Below are 25,937 nucleotides of genomic sequence, written 5' to 3'. Positions count from 1 at the left end.
GGCAGCTAAAGAGCGGATAACATTTTGGAGAACAAGGACCTCAAATTTGAAAAGGCTTTAACTTTTTAGAAAAGATTGATTAATCCCTAGTGGATGGAAACTAAGATGTCTCTCTCCTTCCTCCTCCCTACCCCCCTTTCTTTCTTCCTTTTCCCTCCCTTCCTGTTCTTTTGTCTTTTCTGTTCTTCCATTATTAGTTTGGGGGGGGGGGAAGAGGGAAGGGAAGGAGAGGGAATCAATATAAACAAAAAACCTCTATGTTGTGAATTTTATATAGGCAGACAGAAATTATTGGAGTTGGAATTTGATCAGGACACAAGTGTTAACACCCTTAGTCTTGCAGAAGGCACCATGTTATCTCAGTTTGATGTCTCATCCAGAAGGTAGCACAGTGCCTTCTAGCACATGCTGGGACACTGGTTAAATATGGATTCAGAGAAAACAGAGTCATCCACAAAATCATGGACATGATTTCCTGCAGTATCTCTCTGAGTGGCTCTCAAATAAGTCTTCTTTTTCTTAGTTTTTAAGGATCACAGCACAAGATGGTATGGAAGAGATTTCATGCTCACTTTTCAACTATTCATCATGAAGAATATTGTCATTCGTTTTAGTAGAATAACTAAGGCAATCATTTTTAAACTTCATTTATGATATATTTATACTCTAGAAATTCAAGTGTTATTCTCAGGAGCCTTTCATTTCTATACCTTACCTTTGCTCTCCTTTGACATCTATTACATACAAAACATTACAAATAATTTGTGTCCTTGTATTGACACTGTTCATTTACAGATTGTACTAGCTCCTAGAGAGACAAGTAATAGTGTTTGTTCAGTCTGATTGTAGTTATTCCCCAAGGCTCTTGACAAAGGGTAGTTCTCAAGAGTAGCAGACATAGGTTGATAATTGCAATTTAACTCTCCATTTGAAACGCAAGTTCAGCTCCAGGGCATCTTGAACAACTCACAATACATACATTTCAAGACCTGGTAGGATCTGCCATTGTGTGCTTTTTATATTGTACTCCTGCTTAATCAAGGCAAAGAGCAATGGGACAAATTTTACTTTTTTGCACTCTCCTAGCTTTGGTTGATCATTAAAATAATTAATCAATCATTATAATAAATAGAAAATTAGCTATATTAAAATTAGGAAGTGACTATCTTCATGGGATACCCATGGTAACAGCACTGCCTGATGATAGCATGGATATCCAAGAGCACCACCCATCCAACTATCAGGCTGGCCTGTGCTCCCAGACCCTTCTTGCCCTTGTGCATGCACATGCTTTCAAAGAAACTTCCTTCCTCCATGTAAGATACTGGTAGGGACAAACACTAGTTCAATCATGAAGGCTGTGGACACAGCAGATTCAAAACCTGCTTGCACAAGTTTTACTTTGCCATCCTGGTGGGAGTTTGGGGTATGGAAGCTCCTCTCTAGCCGTGAGTGGGAGGGGATGGACCTTTGCACAGATATGGAGACTTAGTCATGGGCTCCTGCCCCTGGATATAGGGATCCAAGTCAGATTAACAGCAGCTGCAGCACTTCTCTCACAGCTGCAGCTCACTGAGAAAATCAATGCTAGCAGCAAAAAGTACTAGCATAGGTCTACTGTAGTAACATGGATTTAAGTACATAAAATTAGCCATCCATAGCAATGAATAAGGGAGCGCCTTTCCCTTCTCATTTACCTTCTCAGCAGTTTCAGGCCTCTCTCCAGAAAGCATCACGATTTTTCTAGCTTTTTCTTCTTCAATCTTCTCAAGACATCCTGAATCCTTGCTAAGGGCACTGGCCAGAATATGGTATGTGGTACCCAGCAGAAGGTTTTGGTTGCGGAAGGCCACTATGTTCTTACTCAGGTAGTCAGATTTGCTCTCCTCTGTTGGAATTCAGAAACAAAGTTAATAATTTGGCAGTAAAATTGATTCCCATAACAAATAGGGAGAGAATCCATAGCATGCATCAGTGGAGTCTGAATAGATAACATTATTACCCAGTAAAGAGATGGTTTTCAACACAGTGAGCATTTGTTCAGGACTATTCTGGCTCTGACTGCGACTATGACTAAAGCGGCAATAGCTGTGATTCCATCTCAAGAGCCAGTCTTCTCTGGTTTTAGACTCTCTGTGTAGATCCTTCAGAAGCTTCATGGCAACTGAGAAGCTGTTCTACAGTAAAAGATCAAAATGGAAATTTTCAATAATGGATTAGGAGAAGGGGAAATAAAACTACTGTTTGCAACAAATTACGAGATGAAGGGATTTTGAAAGAGCCATTACAGTATTCACAAAGTAGAAAAAGGAAGATGGTTGGAATTCAGGCAAAGTGGGAGTGGATCCACTGCCAGTTGGGTTGTATGTGAAAACAGGCGTGCATTAATGGAGGTATCTGATAAAAAACACACAAACAAGTAATCTAGCTCCATTCATTTTAACTCATATCCTACTTAAAATACAAAGGTCAATATTTTCCAACTTGATATCTAAATCTATATTCAGACCCATTAATAAGTGGTCTGACTTTCAGAGGTGCTGGGTACCCATAGCTCCCAATGAGGTCGAGCGGGCTTTGGATATTCAGCATCTCTGAGAAACAGGTCACTTAGGGCTTGATTCAGAAAGGGATTTAGGTGTCTAACTTCCACATTTGTTGCCCAAATCCCAGGATCAGATACCACTAGTATTAACAAAACTCCCATAGCTCAGCTGTCGCTAAATCCTGTAGATGCCTAACTCACTTGGTGCCTACATTTTTTACAGTAAAAATTCCCTAGGCACTTATGTTTTTGACTGTGTGTGTATGTGAACCTCTGCTCCACTGAGACATCTGGACACCTAAGCCCTAGTGTGATGCACAACCCAGGGAAAGACAAGTGTTTCTCCACCTAACTAGCACACAGGGCCTGAACTGGTAAACATGCTCAGAGCTTACCTGCCAGATTGGGCCCCACAGGTAAGCTCACATAAAACAGCCAATGGGACAGGGAACCTCCCTCTGAACTTTTAGCTCAGTCCTTATGTTACTCATGTGGGATGTGGAAAACCCCCAGTTCAAATCCCCCCTCTGCCTGGAAAGGAGAAGGGATTTGAACAGGGATCTTCTGCCACCTCTCAGATAAGAGCCTTAATCACTGGGCTACAGAATATTCTGATGTGGACCTCCCTCAGTCTCTCCTGTAGAAGCAGTTCCATTGTGAATAAATAATGAAAAAGAAAGAGAGAGAGCCTGGTGTTTAGAGCACTCACCCAGGATGTGGGAGACCCAGGATCCAGTCTCTCTGCCCTAATTACTCTAATTATTTTTCCACAGAGGAGAAGCTTCAAAAGGCACACCTGAGGTAGCCCCACATAAGAATATCCCATAGCCCAATGGCTAGGGCACTTGGCTGAGAGGTGGTGGCAGATTCCGGTTCAGATCTCTTCTCCCCCTTAAGTGTGTGTGTGGAGGAGGGCTTGAGCCAAGGTTTCCCACATCCCTGGTGAGTGCTCTAACCACTGGGCTAAAAGTTATGAGATAGCTCCTCCTCTTCTCCCCACATGTGGCTTCTTGCAAAAAATGGCATGTCTACTCCAAGAGTTAGGGTTTGCAGCTGAGACTCACAAGCAGAGGGAGTCACCTTCTTGCAAACCAGATTTAGATGCCCAACTCCTGAGAGAGGCGGGGTTTAGGACACACCCTTTAGCGTAGTATCTCCCATTGACTAGTTTAGATAGAGTACATCCTAGCATGCTGGCTTTTGTGAATCCTATTTTTAGGTGCCTATCTCACTCCATTCATTGTATAGGAAGTCTGAGCATCTAACTCAGGCTTTGTGAGTCTAGAGGGATAGCCTTGTTTTCTGTATACAGCAAAAACAACAAGAGTCCTGTAGCTAATTTTCTAGGTGCCTAAAAGTTAGGCATGGTGACACTGAGCATCACAAAACCTCAAGTCCCTTTGTCAATCTAGCCCCTCGTTGCTAACTTTAGACAAACGTTGGCCACAACATCTATTAATGTTATATAAGAGAAAACAAAGAGCACTACAGTGTGGGTGAGTGGGGTGAGGTAAGTGATATTGGTTCAGTCTCAGTTTGTATTGTTTTATACAGAACATTGATTTGTAAATACACCTAGAACACTAGATAAAAGTATGTTGTTAGAAATATAAATACATTAAATTAAAAAGCTTAAATATACAACACAATATGCTACTTTTATTTGTACACATGCCCTTCCTCCCCACGTCTACACCAAATTATTAACTGTATAATTTCCGATGCTTTATTTATTTGTTCTGGAAAGTAGCAGGAACCATCTGGTTAACAAAATGGGCCTTTGGGCACATTTCTAGAAATTTCACAGTTTTGTAAAGTTGTTAATTAGCAATAGTCATCTGCAGTTCTGTAGAAAAAGAACCAAGCCTCCCCTGGCATTCAAGAATGTACTGCGAGGGAAAATCCTGCATTGGTGACCTAACCTGTCTTTTCCAGTTCTAACTGCTACGGCTTTCTGATGAATCAAGCACTACCAGATAGTGTAGAGTCACCTGTTTCCTAGCACTCTCGATCATCTTCATTTTCATGTTAAATATGCAGCTTCTAATCATTGAATGAATGTCTTCTTCCTGCATATTTACTTCCATTTTGTCACCAGCATCTCCCCTTACATCCATCTCCATACTGTCATCCGCCTGGATATTAGGAAGTTTTTCCCGAATTTTTCCAAGAAAGAAACACCTGCACAATGGAGAAAGGGAATACAAGACATTAACATACAGTGGGAAGCAGGTAATTTTAATTTTTTCTCCCCCTGATCTATATTCAATGCTGCCATCTTTCCCACTGGTAAATAACGCTAAGCAACTTCAACCACTGACTGATGTCACTATTACTTGTGACTGATCGTCTTCAATAAGGAGTAGGCATATTCAACTAATAGAATGAATAATCACAGCCAGAGTAGTGAGTACAAATAGGTCTTCAAATGAGGTTTTTTGTTCTTAACCTTGGCTATGGGGCTAGGATTTTTGTTGGAGACTATGGAGATGATGTGCTAGAAAATGTGCACAACTACATTTTTATTAGAATACTACCCCAAATGTACCAAGACACACCTACAGCCCTAGCCCTAATGCCAGCATAATTGAAAGGAGTATGTAGACTAACTTATAAAATATAAATGCCATCTAAAGCTAGCTGCAACTTGGGATTTCTACTGGAAATTTCAATATTTCAAATAGCAGTGATGAAACTGACAAGAATCATGTCAATTTCAGTCAGCAACAGAGTTCCCAGCCTCTGCTGGTCCAGGGCAGTCCCACAATATGAGCAGCCCTGGGACTGGGGACCACAGAGCTTCCACACACTTGGGCCAGCTGGCTCCCAGTCTTTCAAGTGGGTAGACCCTGAGAGCCAGCTGGACTGGGAGCAGTCTGCATGGTGGGCCTGCCCAGAGACCCGGACCCTAGAAGCCCAGGGTTTCATTGGAAACCTGCCTGTGATTCAGTGAAAGTTTGTCAGACCAGAGATGCTTCTGTGAAACACTTCAGGTTAAAAAAAAAAGGCATTTTCCAATGAAATGGTTTCACTGGAAAAATCCTGACCAGTTCTAGTGCTAGCCTAAATCTCATGTCAAACTCTGACCCAACTGTAAACTGTGTTTAGGTTTGCATAAGTGCCCTTTAAGATCTGTATTACAGTAGTGCCTTGAGACTCAAGTCAATATCAGGGCCCCACTGAGATATCCTTACACACACGAAGTATTACCTTACACTCCACAAGTAGGGCTATCAACTTCAAGGGGACTGCTTACCATGTAAACTGTTATTCAACCTGAGTATGGATATCACAGTCTGGCTCTGTGCTAGGTGCTGTATAAACACCACAGAAATACAGTCCCTGTCCTGAGTCTAAGTCTTAGCCCTATAGTCTAATTTAAGACAAGACACAAGTGGGTATCTTAATAGTCCACAGCAAGCTTTCAGCAGTCTGGCAACTCTCCAGAACTTGTAAGTTTTGGGGCTTTACCAAGGGATAAAGAATGAAATGTATTTTGGTTCACCTCTAACCTAAGTAAACGCCTTTGCAAAGGAGGTTTTGGCTCCTCGCTGAACAAACACTGCCAAGCCTGTGGAGACTCCGTAATAAGCTCCTTAAAATTTGCTGATTTCAGCTGGGGAAAGGAGAATGATCTGAAGTTGCATTGAGAGAAAGGAGGGGATTGTAGAGAGATATTATGGGGAGGAAAGAGAAATCTGAGCCTCTTAAGAGCTTGTCTAAAGAAAGTCTTTCAAGAGTCAGCCATTTCAGGTAACTGTTGCACAGCAGAACTTTCTAGTTACAGTAACAGTTAAAGACAGTCACATAAATACATGAAGAACATGGTGATGACTGGGGTTAGGCTCTTCGTATAAAACCTTGTTAAAACCTCTATTGTTTAAAGACATCCAGTAATTGAGAGCCCCCAGTTTTGTGACTTTTACTCCTGTTGAGGGGCACTTAGTGAATGTAGATGAATGTGACTATTCACCCACAGTCCTCAATATATGCAAGGGTGGCAAAATTGGTCCAAGAATGGCTGGTAGGCAAAAGCTTAATTTATAAACCTTATTTCCTTACAGTGTACCTAGCTACTGATGTATGACAAACAATGTTAGGCTTTAGGCTATTGGTCCAATCTGCTAACTACACTATTTATATGAAAACATCCTCTTATCCACCTACCCCGTCTGCCCTTTGCTCCTCTCCATAGGTTAGTAATATGAAAACAATTCATTCCACCTGAATGGCAAGACACAATAGTACTTAGAAATCACCAGCTGCTGGATTCCAACCACATATTTTCTACAAGCAGCATCAGAAATACAACAAGCTTAACTAACATGTAAAATCATAGTTAACAGATAAGTGTTTCATCTCACCGGTTTGTAATGATGTCATCCCAGATGTTCATGGGGTCCATTTTAGCATCTGGATATCTGCTTGTCCAAATCCTGATAAGTCTCTTAAGGGAGGCTTGAGAAGTTAAGTTGCCTAAAATCAATTAAAAATACTTTAAGAGGAGGCTGCATGCAGGCAATGTGAAAATGTAAGGGTGAAAGAATGAAGTTTAGAACCCAGTGAGAGAAGCACAGATTGACAGTGGCAGCCAGCAGTTACTATAATGAAAGTCACTCAAATTTCCTGGCGTCTATTAAATGAATCATTCAGTCTAGTGTTTATTATACTATTTTCCAGTTACTGCTGTATCTCAACTACTAGAGAGTAAAGAAATAAAAAGTAGCAGTAATCACCGGAAAAGAATGACGGTTATTACCAGTATTCCCCATAGGAATAAAGTGAATACATGGGTACAACTGTTAACTAGAGATTTGTACTAAGTTGATAAGCTGTAGGTAATTTTATATTTCATGCCTAAAATGGTAGTTATTAATGGAACACATGATCTATTCTCTGCTGTTCACTACTAGCTATCAAACTAGTCTAAAATTAATCGTGTAATTTTACAGAGATTATTGCTATTTTAAACCATCGTGCTGTTGATTTTATTACAAGGGCTAGAAAGATAAAACATAACAGTGAATTACCCTTTATAAAAGTATCCTCACTGTATCCGCTATAGATGCAAAGTCTCTTGACATGTGAAAATAACTACACTTGCTCTTTTCAAAAACAAAAAGGTGAATGCCACAATGTATATACAGAATATAAGAGGAAACACTGTGGGGAAAAAATATCTTACTTGGTTTGCTCATAAAATTGATGAAGTCCTGAATTTCTGTTAAAGCTTGGACAGCCTGAAGTTTGGTTAGTCGACTTTGGTATAACAAAGTATCAATACTGGAATAGCTCTAGGAGAGGGAAAATGATTTTAAATCGTAATCACTTATCATGCTTTTATTTAAAGCACTGTAAAACAGAAAGCTGATTCTTCTATGTGCTATACTCTACTAGATTGTGAGTCATGCCATCCTTAGAAATGATGCATAAAACCAACCAGTATCAACTTGCACTAGTTAGAAGTTTTCAAAATGCCACATAATGAACTAAAAGGAGGTAGTAAGACACCCCCACAATAGGGCAGGCATGTTGCATTGGATGGCTGTTCCCGTTTCTTAAGTTCCTGGGGTGAAATCCTGACCCCTGGGAAGACAATGGGAGTTTTGCCATTCACTTCAATGGAGTCAAGATTTCACCCTTTATACTTTTATCTTGAAGGGAAGGTTGCACTTGACATGACTTCCTACAGAGAATCACAGCAGAGATGCCAACAGCTTTATTACCTGCATGAAGACTTGCATGCCACTACTGATGTAATATCTGGCTCTATCAAAATCATCCTGCAAGATGTAGAGAAGACTCAGCTCTTGGCTGTAATGCATTTCTATCAGGGCCTTCCTCTGTTCTATCTTCATTGCCTCATCAATGAAGGTCAGCAAGGACTGGTCATTGCTCCCATGGAGCAGTAACTTCAACTTACTCCGTATTATATATGGCAGATAGGTTTCCTACAGGGGAAGAAAGTAAAGTCTCTTTACTCGTAGGGCAGGATACTAAATAATCACTTCTGCCATCTGTTGCTGGTGATGTACAACCATATGTAAGACATATAGGGGACTGGTTCCATCTGCTACGAGCCTAAAGATTTTCAAATTAGAAAAAGACATTTCATCAAATGTAATTATACTTTTCAGTGTATCTTAACCTTTTTCAAACTGACTACCATCACCCAACAAATCACACAGTACCCTCTTCTGGTGGGCTCATGCAGTTGCACCGGTACTGGTGCTTAGCGTTTCTTGTCAGCTTCAAGGTAAATACTGTGTCATCCTCCAAATATAGGAGGAGAAAAATAATTGACAACAGCATGAAGAGTGAAAAAGAGGACAAGGTGACCAGGCTGGAGCCATTTGCTCAGCCATGGGAATAAAGAGCAACTTGAGACTCTAGAGAATACCAGAATCCTGTTAACTGTAATTTTTATAAGAAAACTCACTAAATTGTCCAAGTACCTTTGTGATCAAGTCATTTTACCTTTATCCCTAATCATGGCATGGCAGTAATGGCCCTTGTACAAATGCAATCAGTGTGATATCAAATCTAATCTAGCAATGATTTCACAGACCTGATAAAATGGATCACTCCATGTTTTGTTTAGGTCTGGAGGTTGACTGCTATCAATATTAACAGTGGAACAATACTCCAGTGACTTCCACTCTGTCAGATGGTTGTAGCATTCAAGAGATGCAAGTTCCCAGAAATCCTTTTCTGCTTCAGTAGGCTCACCATCCGACCAATCTTGTTTAGAGAAAGCCTAGAAAAGGAAGGTCAGATGAGAAAAACCAAGTAGATTCTTAGCTGCAATATGACTTTTGTTTACTATTCTAGCTGAACACCTTCAATAAAGCTTATGTTTACATTGTTTCATGACAATATTTTATTCCTTTATCAGAAAAGGATAGCAGCACTTGTGTTCAACCCGCAAATAAGACCCAAGATGTATGAAAGAAAATGTTCCAAAGAATTCTTCAAAATTTAAGCCAGTTACACCCTTGAAATATAAAACTCAGTTTTGATATCAGCTTCAGTCCACCTTTTTTGCAAAGAGTTGCATTTTTCCACCTTCCATTTAGACAAATGAACATTGTAGAAATGATTTACCAACACAAACAATTTTTATGCATGATCAACTTATGTACACAAATAGAACTAACATGTGCAGACCATAGGTATTTAATTTCCACTCTCCATTAAGCTTGTGTGTATTGGAATTATATTATTGATTATGCCTGTAGAGTTGTGTGACACTAATGGAGATAATTTAAAAATTTGGTCCAAAAAATACTGTCTGTTATGAACTGTTATTTATATAGCATTTGATCAAGTACCTTTCATGGATCTTGAATCATATAATGAAGTGAATTAAATAAATGAACATTTTAAGCAACACACTGCCTCAGAATTTTTATTTTGATGGAAGCAAAACAAGGAGTCTTAAAAAAAAATCTAGGAAAGGAAATAAAATATTTGTCAGGTAGTCTTTTTACCTCATCGTATTGTTTAGCTGCTTCAGCATAATCACCTTTTGCCTCTGCTAACAGTGCATTCTGGGTAATTTCCTTCGTTCCAATCTTTTCACTGAAAATACCATGAAGAACATCATAATCTCCAACAGATCGATAGAGCCTAATAAAGTTAAAAGACAAAAAAGGTTTTATTTGAAAAAGAACAGCTTTCTAGTCAAGTGCAAAGTATCCAAGTACAAAGTACTTCAGTATTACAGTTGATGCCATATTAGACAGTCTATGCAGACTGACTGCTCTATAGCTGGCTGCATAGAATGTATTACTGATATATGGATATTCTTCTATCAGATTATAGATTTATATTGGATTATGTAAACTCCACTCTGGCCAAGAAATGCTTACATAACACTGCACACACTATTCCAAAAATCACCTGCAAGAGTGTAGTGTTTAACTGGACTGAAAATCAAGCTGTCAAAGCTCTTTCAGAAAATGTGTTGGAACAGATTTATGACAAGGGGAGTAGCCCTGACGGAAAGGTCAATAATTAGCTCAGAAGTATTAAAAATATACCTAGTTTGAAAATTAAGCCTTATATATGATTAAAACTCTTGGCTAGGTTAGTTAGAACATAAACTATCCCTATTAATTTCTCCCCAAACAAGCACTCACTTAGCAAGTTCAATCCATCTGATCACATCTGGAGAGAGCTCTGTCCTTCCACGCATTCGTTTGGATAGTGGTTCTTCCTCAGAAGACAGATGAGTTAGAGCCTGCTCAAGAAGCAGGATGCCCAATGGTTGCTGTAAACTCGCTAAGCAGCTAGTGCTCACAATGGCCGAGTCAAGGTCTAGCAGCTCTCTGTGCTGGTAACTCATTTCCTGTAAAACAAAGACCAGGGCAGTTATTGGGCCTGTAAGTATTGGAAATAGGTTTTACAGAGAAAATCTTTTGGTTTACGTTTCCTAAAGTGAAAGAAAGCTTGGATGGAGGCCATTGCATCATGAAAAGAGTTCCCAGCTGTGGTGCAGTTTGCCTTAAGTAGCCAACAGTGTGGCTGACAAGAATAACCAATCCACTTCTCTCCCAGTCACGCAGCATCAGACTGAATTAAATTCTGCAGCATGAAAAGTAATGGAAATGAATGGAGAATGAGTAATTTCTTACCTGATAATTTTCTTTACATTAGCAACTTCTCTCTGAGTTCATTATTCATGGACCAATGCCCCCTACCTGTGGAATTCAGATGCAGTCCATTGCTCTTGCTAGATACTCCGGAATTAAGCTCCGCCCTTGAGCCAGACCACCAGAGTAGTTCTTTCACAGCCGTAGACACATTACAGCAACCAATTATTAGCATTAAGACAATTTGATGTACCCTTTAGAGAAAATTTTCAATGTATATTCTGGTCATTTACCAGACTCCCAGGGTGGTTCGAAATCAGAGAGAAGCTGCTAACAGAAAGAAAACTATCATCAGGGAAGAAATTTCTCTTTCTGTTGCACAGCTTCTCCATTGATTATTCATTGGAAGTAGCAAGCAGTGAATCCCAGAAGTAGGGAGGGAAACGAAAAGCAGAGTTTAAATATTATAGCAGACTAATAGGCAGGAATGGAAATCCCCCTCCCTCTATATAAAACAAGATCTTTATAAACTAAGGAGCTATGTGGGAACCAATCCAGTAGTACCTTCCTACCAAAGAATGTCTTTGCAGAGAAATGGAAACTTACTTTGCAAATCTTCCTCAAATGAGGTTCCTATACTTGTCCCCAGTGCATCTAGTGTTTTTTGTGAAGTGTTTCCCAGATGCATAACATGCCAGCTGGTACAGGATTTTTACATCTTGCCTGCAGCAACCTCGATGCCCTAAGGCCTTGGCACTTTGGATAGAATGAAATGAAAAGGCTACAATTCGTGTATATATGCCATATGGCTTGAGACATATTTTTAGAACTCTGGAAATGCCCATTTATGCCACAATTTTCCAAGGATTAGATCAAAATGATGGGAGAACTATTTCCCAGGAACTGTGGAAAGAGGTATTTACCTTGGACAGAAAGATTTCTGAAGCTAAGAATAACCTTTTCCTCATGACATGTGGTTCTAGTATGGATATGGGAACTAATTCCACAACCTGCCTTTTGGAGGTAATGGTGACTAGAAACGTTGGGCAGAGGCTTGTCTAATACATTATTCTGATTAAACATGGCATTGATACTCAAATAGAGAATCCAGTGTGCCTGTCTACAAAACACTGCTATGGTTAGTATCCACACTTCTAAGGTGCTTGGTTGTAGGACTCTAGCTAAACCTCCCGAAGAAACTCTAGTGTATCTGAGATCACCAGAAGTTTGGGATTATTATAATATTTGTATCTAGAGGTCAGACTTCTTGGTGCTGGGCACTGCGCAAACAAAGAAGCAGTCCCTGCCCCAAAGAGCACCAGAAATGTAAATCTGATGGGACCAGTGAATGAAATATCATAGAATCACAGAATATCAGAGTTGGAAGGGACCTCAGGAGGTCATCTAGTCCAACCCCCTGCTCAAAGCAGGACTAACCTCAGCTAAATCATCCCATTCAGGGCTTTGTCAAGTTGCAGCTTAAAAACCTCTAAAGATGGAGATTCCACCACCTCCCTAGGTAACCCATTCCAGTGCTTCACCACCCTCCTAGTGAAAAGCGTTTTCCTAATGTCCAACCTAGACCTCCCCCACTGCAACTTGAGATCATTGCTCCTTGTTCTGTCATCTACTACCACTGAGAACAGCCTAGCTCTATCCTCCCAGGAACCCTCTTTCAGGTAGTTAAAGGCTGCTATCAAATCCCCCCTCATTCTTCTCTTTTGCAGATTAAACAAGCCTAGTTCCTTCCGTCTCTCCTCATAAATCCTGTGCTCCAGCCCTCTAATCATTTTTGTTGCCCTCTGCTGGACTCTCTCCAACTTCTCCACATTCTTTTTGTAGTGGAGGGCCCAAAACTGAACACAATACCAAATGCGGTCTCACCAATGCCGAATAGAGGGGAATAATTACTTCCTTTGATCTGCTGACAATGTTACTACTAATGCAGCCCAATATAGTATTAGCCTTCTTGGCAACCAGGGCACACTGCTGACTCATATCCAGCTTCTTATCCATTGTCACCCCCAGGTCCTTTATGCAGAACTGCTGCCTAGCTCATCGGTCCCCAGTCTGTAGCAGTGCATGGGATTTTTCTATCCTAAGTGCAGGACTCTGCACTTGTCCTTGGTGAACCTCATCATATTTCTTTTGGCCCAATCCTCCAATTTGTCTAGGTCACTCTGTATCCTATTCTTATCTTCCAGAATATCTACCACTCCCCCTAGCTTAGTGTCTTCTGCAAACTTGCTGAGGGTGCAATCTACCCCATCCTCCAGATCATTAATGAAGATGTTGAACAAAACCGGACCCAGGACCAACCCTTGGGGCACTCTGCTTGTTATCGGCTGCCAGCTAGACATCGAGCCATTGATCACTACCCGTGGAGCCCGATGATCTAGACAGCTCTCTATCCATTTTATAGTCCATTCATCCAACCCATACTTCTTTAACTTGCTGATAAGAATACTGTGGGAGACTGTATCAAAAGCTTTGCTAAAATCAAGGCATATCACGTTCACCGCTTTCCCCACATCCACAGAGCCAGTCACCTCATCATAGAAGGCAATCATGTAGGTCTCACATGACTTAGCCCTTGGTGAATCCATGTTGACTGTTCCTGATCACCTTCCTCTCTTCCAAGTGCCTTAAAATGGATTTCTTGAGGACCTGCTCCATGATTTTTCCAGGGATTGAGGTGAAGCTGACCGGGACATAGCTCCCTGGATCCTCTTTCTTCCCTTTCTTGAAGATGGGCATTATATGTGCCTTTTTCCAATCATCAGGGACCTCCCCCAATTGCCACGAGCTTTCAAAGATAATAGTCAATGGCTCTGAACTCACATCAGCCAACTCCCTCAGCACCCTCAGATGCATTGCATCTGGCCTCATGGACTTGTGTATGTCCAATCTTTCCAAATAGTCCTGAACCTGTTCCTTCAGCACTGAGGGATGTTCACCTCCTCCCCATTCTGTGCTGCCCAGTGCAGTAGTCTGGGAGCTGACCTTGACTGAGTTTTGTCTGGAAACCAAACCATAACAGAGGTTAATGAAGAATTCATGCTGAGCTACACTTCTCTTTTGACATCCAGGATGTTAACTGTAGGTGTTCCCGTTGGAGTCCCTGTTTCAAAAGATCTCATATCTTCTGCATGTACAAGGTGAGATCTTTGGCTATCTAGCAGTTCAACGTATCTTCTGGGCCAGTGGAGGACTAGCAAGAGAACCGCAACTCTCCTTTTTCTTCTTTTCTGTATCCTTTATATGAACTGTCTTGAAAGGCAGCAGATTCTTCTCTATCCAGGATGTTATTTCCATTGCCAAGGAGACGCTTTTACTCTGGTTACTCCCTGGTTTTGGAAGGGTTCTAAACATGCCTGCCTCAATCACAAGCCAACCTCCAACAGGAGTTAGCAGGAGACTTCCTCTGCAAATACCACAATTTCCCACTAAATAGTTTATTGCGCCTTTCACTGATGCAGTCAGTATTGACTACTATCATAAAAAGGATATTGGACTGCATGGACAACTGGATGACTCCCTTAAGGTCCATATTTGCATGTTTTGCTTTTAAAAAAAAAAAATGTAAATAAAAGACATGCCCTAACAGAGATGTCGAAATGAACTGAAATGTTGCATATTTTGAGATTCTGCAAATTTGTCTTCCAAGTATCGTTGCTTCCATAGTGAATATGCAAGGGTCTAGAGTGAAATCTAGGCTGGCTTTCAGCATGTTGTTTGCATTTACCTGTCCACAAATGGTCATTTGGATTTGATCCGAGAATGACGCCTAATTTTGCACTGCATCAAGTGCATGGCTCTATATCTTCAGAAGAAGTTTCAGCAGGTGCGTTATGAGAAACCCACTCACGGGATGAAGGTGGTGCATAGCACCAGCAATCCTAGCCATTGGAAATAGCTGGTTAATTGATGACCCCTTAGGAAATGACTGATGCACCGAAGTTTTGGATTTTTGCAAATCTTTACTATTATGGTAAAATTACAGCAAGAGCCATATCTACTTTAACCTCTGCATAGAAACTGTTTGCACTGGAATCCAAAACTCCTCTTGATTACGAAGAGCTAGTGGCTATGAATCCTTTCCAGAAGCTGTTAACTTAGGAATGGGTCTATTTCTCTGGACAAGGAGTGTTTTTGTTTTGTTTTGTGATGCATGTGTGGTACTTCTTCCCCTGGCTGTTTACACTATTTATCCTAGCATGGGAACCCCACAACAGAGGAGGGGTTCTGGTATACATATCTCAATTGTGGAAGTGGCTTGCTAGATATTCCAGGAAGCCTGAAGGCTGCCTGCCTGCTCCCCCAGACTGACTGGCACCCTAGTAAGTGCTAGAAGAGCAACCTACTACCTCTTGGGGCTTTACTCAGTAAATCAGGATAATTTTGAACATGGGAAGGGATTTACTTTTCTGTAATCCCATGAAGGTGCACCTTTGTGGGGAGTGAAATCATCATGTGCCTCTGTTTGGGTCATAGACCGCCTGAAGTGCTCCTAAGGCTTTAGTGTGAAGCCAGCCCATGGAGCAGGGTAGGAGTGGAGAGTGAGACCCTTTCCCACCTTTCAGAGTCTCAGCCCCTTTTCCCTGGCAGAGCGAGGGTCGTTGGGCTAAAAGCCAGACAGCCACAGTTTCCACTGGGCTGCAGCCTGGGGCAAAGCTACACAGGAGGAACAGGCTTCTCTGACGGTGCCGACATGCTGTAAGGCGAAGGAGGGGCAGTAATCATGATACAGAGCACTGCTATGAGAGAGTCTCAGTGAAGGATAGAAACCCCAGCAAACATTTCCTTAGGGGGAGAAGACAAAGGAGAATGGGCTTAACCCCTAATTTTCACCTCACTTGTTCATAACAATATTAATTACTGCCCAGGAAGGCACTGTTGCCTTTTTGGAAGTCACTTGGTTTTGCAGGACTTACTCCCTGAGTATAATGATAATCCTCCAATTCACAGAGGGAGGAAGGGGAACTGTGTAGGAGCACTGCCCTTTTTTCCCAGGGAGCAGGGAACCCACTTTGTTATTTGGGTGAGGGGACTCTGGATCCTCTCAGGGTTTTTTTTTCTCCTCCAGCCTCAGTTTGTTTTGAAATTTACCCCCCGAGCTGGCCAGACAGCTTATTCCTCCTCATTAGATGCTCTCCCCAAAACCTCAGAAGCTCTTGATCAGGCTTTTCTGTGATAGAGTCATGGCTCCTTGGGGCAAGATGGGTACCTGACATGCTGGTCTGACTCTGAACTCCATGCCCTAGCAGTGCAAGGATCAGCTGGCTGGTCACAGGCAGGGCATAATTCACCCTCTGTAGAGCTCATTAGTGATGTCTTACATAGGGAACATCACTTAGATGTAAGTCAGGTATTTGCAGGACAGCTTTGCCATGCTTGAATGGGGGCACAGGACTCTGGCAGAGAGGCGCTGTGCCTGCAGAGGCAGATCCAGGTGACAGAAACCACCATGTTGCTATTTACCGGATCCAGTGAAGGCGGAGGAAGAGGAGGAGGAAGATAAATCACAACTGCACAAAAACTAATAAAAATAAAGGTTTTAAAACAAAATGGCCAGGAGAAATTGAACCAAGTTGTTCCACTGCCGGAGGCAGAAAATCTGTGCCTTGAGCTGAAGACTGGAGCTTAGTCCTGGAGTCTCCAGCAACAATATTGGACCACCTCCAAATTCCACAGGTAGGGGCATTAGCCCATGAGGAGAGAAGCTGTGCAACATAAATAGGTCATTACTCCATGTGCTTATGTCAACTGCTGTACCTGGTCTGCCACATGGATGTTGAGAATTATATAAAAATAAACAGAAATGAAAGAGACAAGTGGCTGGAACTACAATGATATCTAATGTTCTCTTCATAAGTCAGAATAACTACTGATATTTATGATAGTTTCCCTCTCGTTCGGGGCACATCCTTCCTCCTATTCATTTAATGTTCATGCACTCTTTGAATAACAACAATAGTTTATTGAATCTATTAAGTGGTGCATTTCGATTGTAAACTCAGGGATGGATTAACTATGAAGACTTGGATCTTTCAGGTGCCAGCCCTGAGCCGAAACACCTGTCCAGCTTTAGGAGACCAGAGTCTGCAGCTAAACACATTTATCTGTGCTTGTCCAGCTTTGCCTTGTTTTAAGGACAGAGCTCCATGATTCTGATGGATCTTTGCCCCATTTAATCCACAGCAATACAAACCCTGATTTTTCAGGGCATAGCATTACTGGTTGCTTCAAATTACATCCAGCTGAAGCACAATATTCAGGTTTTTGTCCATTTCCAATAAACATTAAAAATAAAAACAAAACAGCTAGTCAATAAAGCCATTTTTAGCTTACGATTTTAAAAGAAAAATGAAATGCCTTTACCAAACTTCAACAACATACAAACAATCTTACAAACACTGATTTTTCAGTTATGGTCAATAGCACTGGATTTTAAAGTGGTGATTCATGCAACACTGAAGACCCACAAACTTCTAAACAAAATACACTATTGGAAACTGAAACAAAAATGTATTTGTGAAGGCAACTAATGTGATTCTTTATGTAAGCCATCTAGAGATTGTATAATATGATTTCAAGTTAATGGATTGACTATAGAATGCTGTTCAGCATCACATGTCAATTAAATTCATCCTTTATAGAGAAGAAAATGTTTCCTACCCATTTTTTGGCAAGAAGAGGCCTTGGGATGGGAGATAAAGCTAAGGCCAGGGTTGGAACCTGTAGATGTCAGGAAATGTAACTATTTCAAACCAGACATTTAAAAAAAATTAAGCCATTCTCATGAATGATTTAAAATAGTTTTCACTTCCAATCTTCATTTATGCAGCAGCTGGTGAGAACCAGAGGACTTCTCTGAGCTCTAATCCTGTGCTTTTGATTAAGTTCAAAGGGGAAAGAGTAACGGCAGAAGCAGAATCTCAATTTAATTGATGTGTCTCTTCATTTTACTTCCATTTTCCCATAATTTTCTGTAGTTTCATACCATAAGCAGCCAAAATACAACAATGATATTGATAGGGAGCTAATAGGCAGGGAACACAGTTCAATGCAAGTAACAAAGTACTGAGCTTGGAAATCAGAATAAAATAAAACAAAAAGAGTCAAGAGGGAATACATGATGAATAGAAAGCCTTAGTGAGATGCTGGCCAGGAAAGCACAGAATAATCCTCAAAGCATTCAACTTTATGTGCAGCTGCAGAGAGGAAAGTAAACAGGAAGCTGTAATTTTTCATATGTGCAAATATTAAGTGCTAGGAAGTGAGGTTATCACAGTTTAGAAAACTGATTTGACACTAGACATGATTTACAGAACAGCAGTGTTTCACCATAATAAGAATGACACCTGCTGCCACAAATTAGATTATTTAAATGTCCATGCTAGAAAGGGGAAGTTAAACTCATTCCCGTTCCAAAGGAAGGTTATTTTGTAGTGATTTCAGAGATTTGTGTGTTACAAACAGAATGATCAAAATTAATTCAAATGAGAAGAGACTAACTATAGCAAGGTTTGTATATGAAAAGTGTTTGTTTATTACTGAGATTACTTGGATAACTCCAAATTTTACTAGAATATTTGAAAATTAAGGTAAAACTGGAGCTCACATGCTATTAAAACTACGGATTGGTGATACGTAAACACACCAAAGAGGAAGCAGAGGAGAAAGGCTTGAGGATCATTATCAATGTGAACAGTTTTCCTGGGCATGCACTTTCCCTTTAGCAAGTCGCTGTCTTCATCACTAGTGAAAGTACACTAGCAATTACTGTAAGGGAATAAACTGAAGACATTGCCACGCAATGAATGTGAGCCTAATACCTCAAAGTATTTCTTAAAACAGCATTTCCAAAAATGTGAAGTGCATACTCCTGGTCGAATATGAAGGATTAGCTGTGGTGCCCAGACTTCACAATTATTCTCTCAGCTTTTATTTAAAAACAAGTATCTATCTGTTACGGTTGCAGAGAAAACCTTCAAAATGCAGCCCTTGTGTAACAGATCTAGCAATGTGTGCTTGAATTTGCAGAGAGCCTGAAACAGTAACTGAGCTGTGAACCACCCTATTTACCTCAGTAAGTGCTACTTCAACTTGCCCAGTGATGATACTTTAATGCCAACATCATTAATTATTTTCAACTGCTCATCAAATTATGTAAGAAAGGAAAGGAAATATTATATTATGAAGATCAATATCAGCACTTCTCAATGTGTCCCCTCTGGTGTACATGTCAGAGACTAGCCAGGCAGGACGCAGAAGATGTTTAAATTAAAATGGATAGACCTTTAACATGTGCTGGGACTGTATAGCAATTGGTTTCATCTTTCTGAAAGGGGACACAGCTTTCAACAGTTTGAGAAATGCTGCCTTAAGGCATTCTGGCCAAAGTCACATAGCTCTGATTCTTCCTACAGTTTTGTGTTCCATCTGACGTTTAGTACAGATAGAACACAAAACCGTAGGAAGAATTTGCTACGTCACATCGTTCTCACTTTTACAGAAGAGTTATTTTACGATCTTCATTCACCGTTTGCCTCCATTTAAACCCTATCCCCTTCTTTGGCTTACCCCTCTAACAGGGTTAAAATGCACTTACTGGAACTAGCTGGAACACCATGATTCATCAATGTCGAGACAACACACCACATAGAAAGTTTTACCTGGATGCAGGCTATGAATGGCGGGAAGTAAGACACTGTCGTGCTCAGACAGTGGTTGAAGTTCTGCAACAGCTCCTGGATGATGCAGTTTCTCTCAGAAGGACTCTTAAATTTGTCCATTTCTTTCAAAATTCCAGTAAATAAACTGCTGAAGAGCTGCTTGGCCAATGTTGGATCTCTCTGTAAAATACAAGGTAACCAATAAGTCCATAGTACAAGTGATTAAGGCAATGTAACTGTATTCAGCTCAGAGTGCTAGAAAGAAGGTAACCATGCTGTAATCCCAGGGTCCTCATTGCATACTAAATATGGTATATTCTAGAAAGAGTTGACAAAAATTGCCAAGCCTTTTGAAAGGATTTCGGGGGCGGGGAGGAGGGGGGACAGAGGGAGGAGCCACTAGTTTTCTTCACTGAATTACAGACATCATATTAGACATTTTGAAGAAGATCTACCTAATATAGCATCTTTTTAAAAGTCTTGCTCAAAAAAATTTGTGAAGTGTGACCCTGTACTTTTATGGTATGGAAATAAGGAGTTTTCTATGAAACCCGTTCAGTGAGTGTGTACACCAGGGGCCATAGGAGGAATTGGGGCTGGGGACTCAGATTTTATCCTATTCTTTACATCCCACCCAGCAAGACCATTTGAAAGGGATAGGAGAGGTAGTAGGCCCTTCCAGGTGTCCTTCCCAATCTTTGCTGAAAACCTCGCTGCTTGGGAGCAGACACCCATCACCTTCCCAAAGACGTAAGAGACAGAAGGAAGGATTAGCTGGCTCAGACACAGAATAGGAAGCCATCAATGTGTGAGGAAGGAACAAAGAGATATAGATGAACAGCATCAGTCCAGGTTCACACACATTTCTTGAACAGGGATAGATGGGTGCAAGTGTGATAGAGTCTAAACCCACCCTGAGCTTTAATGGGACTGGAGTTTAGGCAAACTATTCCTGAAACCTGGCTTATGCACCCTTTTTCCTCCTTACTATGATGGGGAGGAAGAGGGCTAGGGTATGAAAGATGCTGTGAGAGCCTGACCATCATAAGTGATGAGGAGTTCAGTCCATAACTGCTGCTATTTGCTATTTCCAACTGGGAAACAGAGTAAAAGGCCAGCTACACCCTTTTCTTCATTTTGGTTCCCCAAATTAAGACACTTTAAAGGGACTTGATTTTCAGAAAGTGCTGAACACTCACCATTTGCAAACCTGGCTCCTTGAAGGTGCTTCAAGTTGGTTACCCCACAGTTGAGGCATCCCAACTCACTAATCTTTTTGAAAAAGCTTGGCTGTCACAAACTCAATTTGCTTTGCAGAGAACAGTTTCAGAATATTTGACTAATGACTTATGAACAGAAGACAGACCTGTGCCACACCCTGCAGAGGAGTGATTAGGCTGCTGTATTCAATCTGGATATCAGGAAGGTCTCCTTGTCGGTAACTTCTGTACAGCATGACCTGAGCATCATGCTTCATCTTCAGCTCAGTTTTTATCTCCTACAACAATTGCCAGCAAAAAAGCAGCCTTGATTATGTGTAGAGACAAAAGATCACATAATACCTACTGAGTTAAATCTGTTTCTGGCTTAATGGAGGAGATAGAATAAATGTAATCAAGTTTAACAATTCCTTTAAAAACTACCATAAAAGTGTTAATGGCTAAAAGCTATTACAGAAATCATAATAAGGAGTTAAACCAAAACTATCTTGTTCTGTAAAAACAAAACAAAAAACCAAAGCCTCTTTTTCTAAAGCTACTTTCACTCTTCCTTAGTACCACTGCATCTTAGGCCTTGTCTCCATACAGAAGTGGCACTAGTTTACCTTAAATCAACTTTTTAACCTGTTTACCTAAACCAGTGCAAACCTGTGTAGATTCACTCTGTTTTAACAATGGCTTGTTTCTGTTTATCTTAAGGTAGTTAGAAATAAATTTAAACTAAAATGAAACAAGCCTGCTTTAAATTGAAATATGACTATCCAAACAGCCTTTTGCACCAGTTTAACTAAATCAGTTTTAAATTACATCTTAAACTAAACAGGTGCAATTCTCATGTACACAAGCCTTTACTTTTCTCTCCTGATTCCCCTGCCTTTTTCCTTTTATATAAGTGAAAATACTGAAGGGGATGGGGAGAGGATTAACAGTAAAAAAAGGACTGGGGTTTGCACCTCTTCCCCTTCTCCTGTTTAAAAAAAAAAAAAAAAAAAAAAAAAATTGGATCGATCCATGGATTGCTACTGCTATCCAGACCAGCCAGAATTGCATTTCTACATCTTGGAAGAGTGTGCACACTGATGTGGGAGAGAACCGCAATTTATTTTCTTCTGCTCAAAATCTTCCTCTTCCTCCCCCTGCTCTTTTGGGCCTCCCAGTTCTCACCTCCGTTCTCCTACGCCCCATTTTTTTCCTAAATGGATCACTCTCTCAAAAGATTACAAGTGGTATGTCATGGGAGAACTAGAGCTTTGCTGAAGCTCTCAGAGCACTAGAAATTTTTCTCGGCCAGCATCTATTTTCTCCTGCTGCCCCATCAGACATGACAATATCGATGTGAGGCGTTGCCCTCCATGTGTACACTCTTGTTCAGCTGTATCAGTTTCCAGGCAACAGTGCTTGCTATTCTTAGTAACATGACCCTCATTAAACCCATCACAATTCTCAGATACTATAATTCACCTCTCTCACATTTTTAATATGAATGGGTTAAATAAACAGCTGCTACAAAAGATTGAGAGAATTTTGTCCATGTCTGACACACACCAATCTGCAATCCATAAACCTTGAAGGAAATCCAGTATCACACTTTGCACAGGCTAAAATATTATTATTTGTATAATTATAGAGCCTAGGAGTCTATCATGGACCAGGTCCTCATTGTGTAGGCACTGTACAAACACATACTACCTATGTGACATTTCAGGTTATTCCATCAGTCATTTCATATTCTGTACCTGAGGGTGAACTTTGTCAGAGATGCATTACAGAACAAAGCTCACCTGACATGTTATCATTTTGAATGCACCTGCAGATCTTGAACAGAGATACAGAAACTGTGGCCATAGTTTTCCAATGTAAGTATCTAAAATTAGTCAACTTAAATAACAAGGCTACTTACCAATAACTGTTGTTCTCCGAGATGTGTTGCTCATGTCTATTCCACTATAGGTGAGTGCACGCCACTGTGCACTGTACCCAGAACTTTTTTTCCCTTAGCAGATCCCGTAGGGCTGGCTCTGATGCCCCCTGGAGCCCTGCGCATATGCTGCAGTATATGAGGTACCGCCGGCCCTACGCCCCCTCAGTCCCTTCTTTCTGCCAACTCCGACAGCGGGGACGGGGAGTGGGTTGTAGAATGGACATGAGCAACACATCTCGAAGAACATCAGTTACTGGTAAGTAACCTTGTTTTCTTCTTCGAGCGATTGCTCATATCCATTCCACTATAGGTGATTAACAAGCCATACCTTGGAGGTTGGTAGGAGTTACCAGTGAGCTGCCCTCAGCACAGCTCTGCCGAATCCCGCGTCCTCTCTCACCTGCTGAACAATGGCATAGTGGGACGTGAAGGTATGCACCGACGACCAGGTGGCGGCTTTGCAGATGTCCTGCAGGGGTACTCTCTCTAGAAAGGCTGCAGAGGAGGCCTGAGCTCTGGTTGAGTGTGCTGTGATGACACCCGGAAGCGGCACCTTCGCCTGCTTGTAGCAGAACTTGATGCAGGATGTGATCCACGCGAAGATGCGCTGGGTGGAGATAGGTGATCCTTTCATCCGGTCCGCCACTGCAATGAAGAGCTGCGTTGATTTCCAGAACGGCTTTGTCCTCTCGATGTAGTAGGCCAGGGCTCGTCTCACGTCCAGCGAATGCCATCTTCGATCCTCCTCCGAGCCATGTGGTTTGGGAAAAAACACAGGGAGAAAAATATCTTGAGCAGGAAGGCTGGATGTGGCCTCAACTGCACCTTATCCTTATAGAATACAGTATAAGGGGGCTCCGAGGTTAAGGCCCTAATCTCAGAGACCATCCTAGCTGAGGTAATGGGCACCAGGAAGGCTACCTTCCATGAAAGGATAAGCAGGGGGCATGAAGCCATGGGCTCAAAGGGGGACCCTGTGAGTCTCGACAGGACCAGGCTCAGATCCCAGGGAGGCACCGGGTTACGGACCTGCAGATAAAGTCTCTCCACCCTCTTGAGGAACCTGACCAACATAGGATGGGAGAACAAGGATCTCCCCGCTAGTGGCTGATGGAAGGCTGAAATGGCCGCCAGGTGAACCCTCAGGGAGGCCAATGCCAGACCCTGGAGCTTTAGCTGGAGCAGGTACTCCAGGATCACTTGAATAGGAGAGAGGCTTGGCAGAATACCCTCGGACTCCGCCCAGGAGGTAAACCGCTTCCACTTAGCCTGATACATGACCTGTGTTGAAGATTTTCTGCTGCCCAGCAGAATTTGTTGGACCTGTGCCGAGCAGGTTCTTTCTCCCTCCATCAGCCACAGAGCCTCCAGGCTGTGAGGTGCAGGGAGTCCAGGTCTGGGTGTATCAGGCGGCCGTGGTCCTGGGAGAGAAGGTCGTGCTATCTCGGGAGCTTCACAGGCGGGGCGATCAACAGGTCCATCAGCATACTGAACCAAGGCTGGGTTGGCCAGGTCGGGGCGATGCGTACCATATCCGCTCTGTCCCTCTTGATTTTCAAGAGAACTTTGGGCAGGAGTGGAATGGGTGGAAACGCATACATGAGGGTCCCCGTCCATTTGATGAGGAACGTGTCAGATATCTATCCCGGCTCGCGACCCCGGAGCAAGCAGAACCTCAGGCACTTCTTGTTCCAGGACGATGTGAACAAGTCCAGTTGGGGAACACCCCACTTGTGGAAGATCGAAGACACGACCTCCAGGTGCAACAACCAGCTGTGGCAGGGTAGAAAGGACCTGCTGAGATGATCTGCCTCGTTGTTCCTCACCCCCGGGAGCTAAGAGGCAGACAAGTGGAAGTTGTGCCTCACAGCAAAGTCCCACAGGCAGATGGCTTCCTGGAAAAGGGCCGAGGAGTGCGCTCCCCCCTGCCTGTTTATATAAAACATGGCTGCGGTGTTGTCCGTCAGCACCTGCGCCACCCTGCTCTTCAGGAATCGGAGGAACACCCTGCACGCTAGGCAAATAGCCCTCAGCTCCTTCACGTTGATGTGCAGGTGCCTCTCCTCCCATAACCAAATCTTTCAGCAGCGCCATGTGATCCCTGGAGGCTGCCTCGTCTGGGGAGGAAGAGGAGGAGGACTGCCAAGGCGCGACCTGTGGCTGTTCCCCCCCTCCCCCGACAACGGGGTGCACCCTTGGAGGGTCCCTCCCCTGGGTCCAATTCCTCATCTGAGGAATGGTCCTCACGTCCCTTTTCCAGTGCAGGGGGCACAGGCTGAACCCCCAATGACAGCACAGACTGTGGCTCCGGTCCCATCTGGAAGTCCCATGGGCCCCAATAAGGCCATTGCTGTGGCCATTGCCCCTGTGGCCAACCAGGGGCTGGCTGCGGCACCGGCTGAGGTGTGCCATGGGGGCATTGGCTGCCCTTACGGGTGTCCCAATGGTTGCCCCCCTTGCGGGACCCTGAGCCGCTGGAGTGGTGGTTCCAAGCCCCTTTCCAGCCCTTGGTGCCATTCCGTGCCGGAGACCGCCCTCTCGACGTCCCTGATGCGGAGGATGACGAAGACCACTTCCGTCTCCGCAACCGGTGTCCTTGGGTAGAGGAGTGCTCTGAAGAGCTCAACGTGGACAAACGCCGTCTTGGCACCACCGACTTCCAGTGCCGCTTGCCTTTTGGGGAACGGGAGTGGTGCTGCTGGGAGCTTCATGGTACCGAACCCAACTCCGGTGACCGGGCATTGGGTCCCCTTGAGGGTGACCGGGTTCTATGCTGCGCCCATGCGGGCGAACTCCTTGGTGCCGGGCTCCTTGACAACGACCATGTTCTGCGCCACTTCGCTGCGGGCAACCTCCTCGGTACCAGGGATTGAGAACTTGAACTATCCCCATGCCCAAGTGGTGCCGCCTTGCTTGCACTGCCTCCAGCGTTGGGGACCGGCTTCGGTACCAAGAGGAGGGTCAGCTCAACGAGATAGA

The 25,937-nt window shown here is 42.6% G+C and overlaps 1 protein-coding gene across 3 annotated transcripts in view; it reads right to left on the bottom strand.

Annotated features, from left to right (window-relative positions):
• PRKDC (protein kinase, DNA-activated, catalytic subunit) overlaps positions 1-25,937 on the bottom strand; it is a 173,304-nt gene that overhangs the window by 32,803 nt on the left and 114,564 nt on the right. For all 3 annotated transcript variants that reach the window (XM_067553799.1, XM_067553800.1, XM_067553801.1), the window contains 11 exons: positions 21,184-21,315; positions 19,818-19,997; positions 10,687-10,895; positions 10,036-10,174; positions 9,114-9,302; positions 8,272-8,496; positions 7,731-7,839; positions 6,910-7,021; positions 4,537-4,726; positions 2,003-2,177; positions 1,698-1,888 (listed from right to left, as the gene is read on the bottom strand). In XM_067553799.1, the coding sequence (XP_067409900.1) occupies positions 1,698-1,888; positions 2,003-2,177; positions 4,537-4,726; positions 6,910-7,021; positions 7,731-7,839; positions 8,272-8,496; positions 9,114-9,302; positions 10,036-10,174; positions 10,687-10,895; positions 19,818-19,997; positions 21,184-21,315 (1,851 nt within the window). The remainder of the gene's footprint in view (positions 1-1,697; positions 1,889-2,002; positions 2,178-4,536; positions 4,727-6,909; positions 7,022-7,730; positions 7,840-8,271; positions 8,497-9,113; positions 9,303-10,035; positions 10,175-10,686; positions 10,896-19,817; positions 19,998-21,183; positions 21,316-25,937) is intronic.

Source organism: Emydura macquarii, unplaced genomic scaffold (genome assembly GCF_026122565.2).
Source record: "Emydura macquarii macquarii isolate MOO-44397 ecotype Brisbane River unplaced genomic scaffold, CSIRO-AGI_Emac_v2 contig_1477, whole genome shotgun sequence".
Taxonomy (NCBI): Eukaryota; Metazoa; Chordata; order Testudines; family Chelidae; genus Emydura; species Emydura macquarii.
This window is presented reverse-complemented; position numbering and strand designations above follow the sequence as displayed.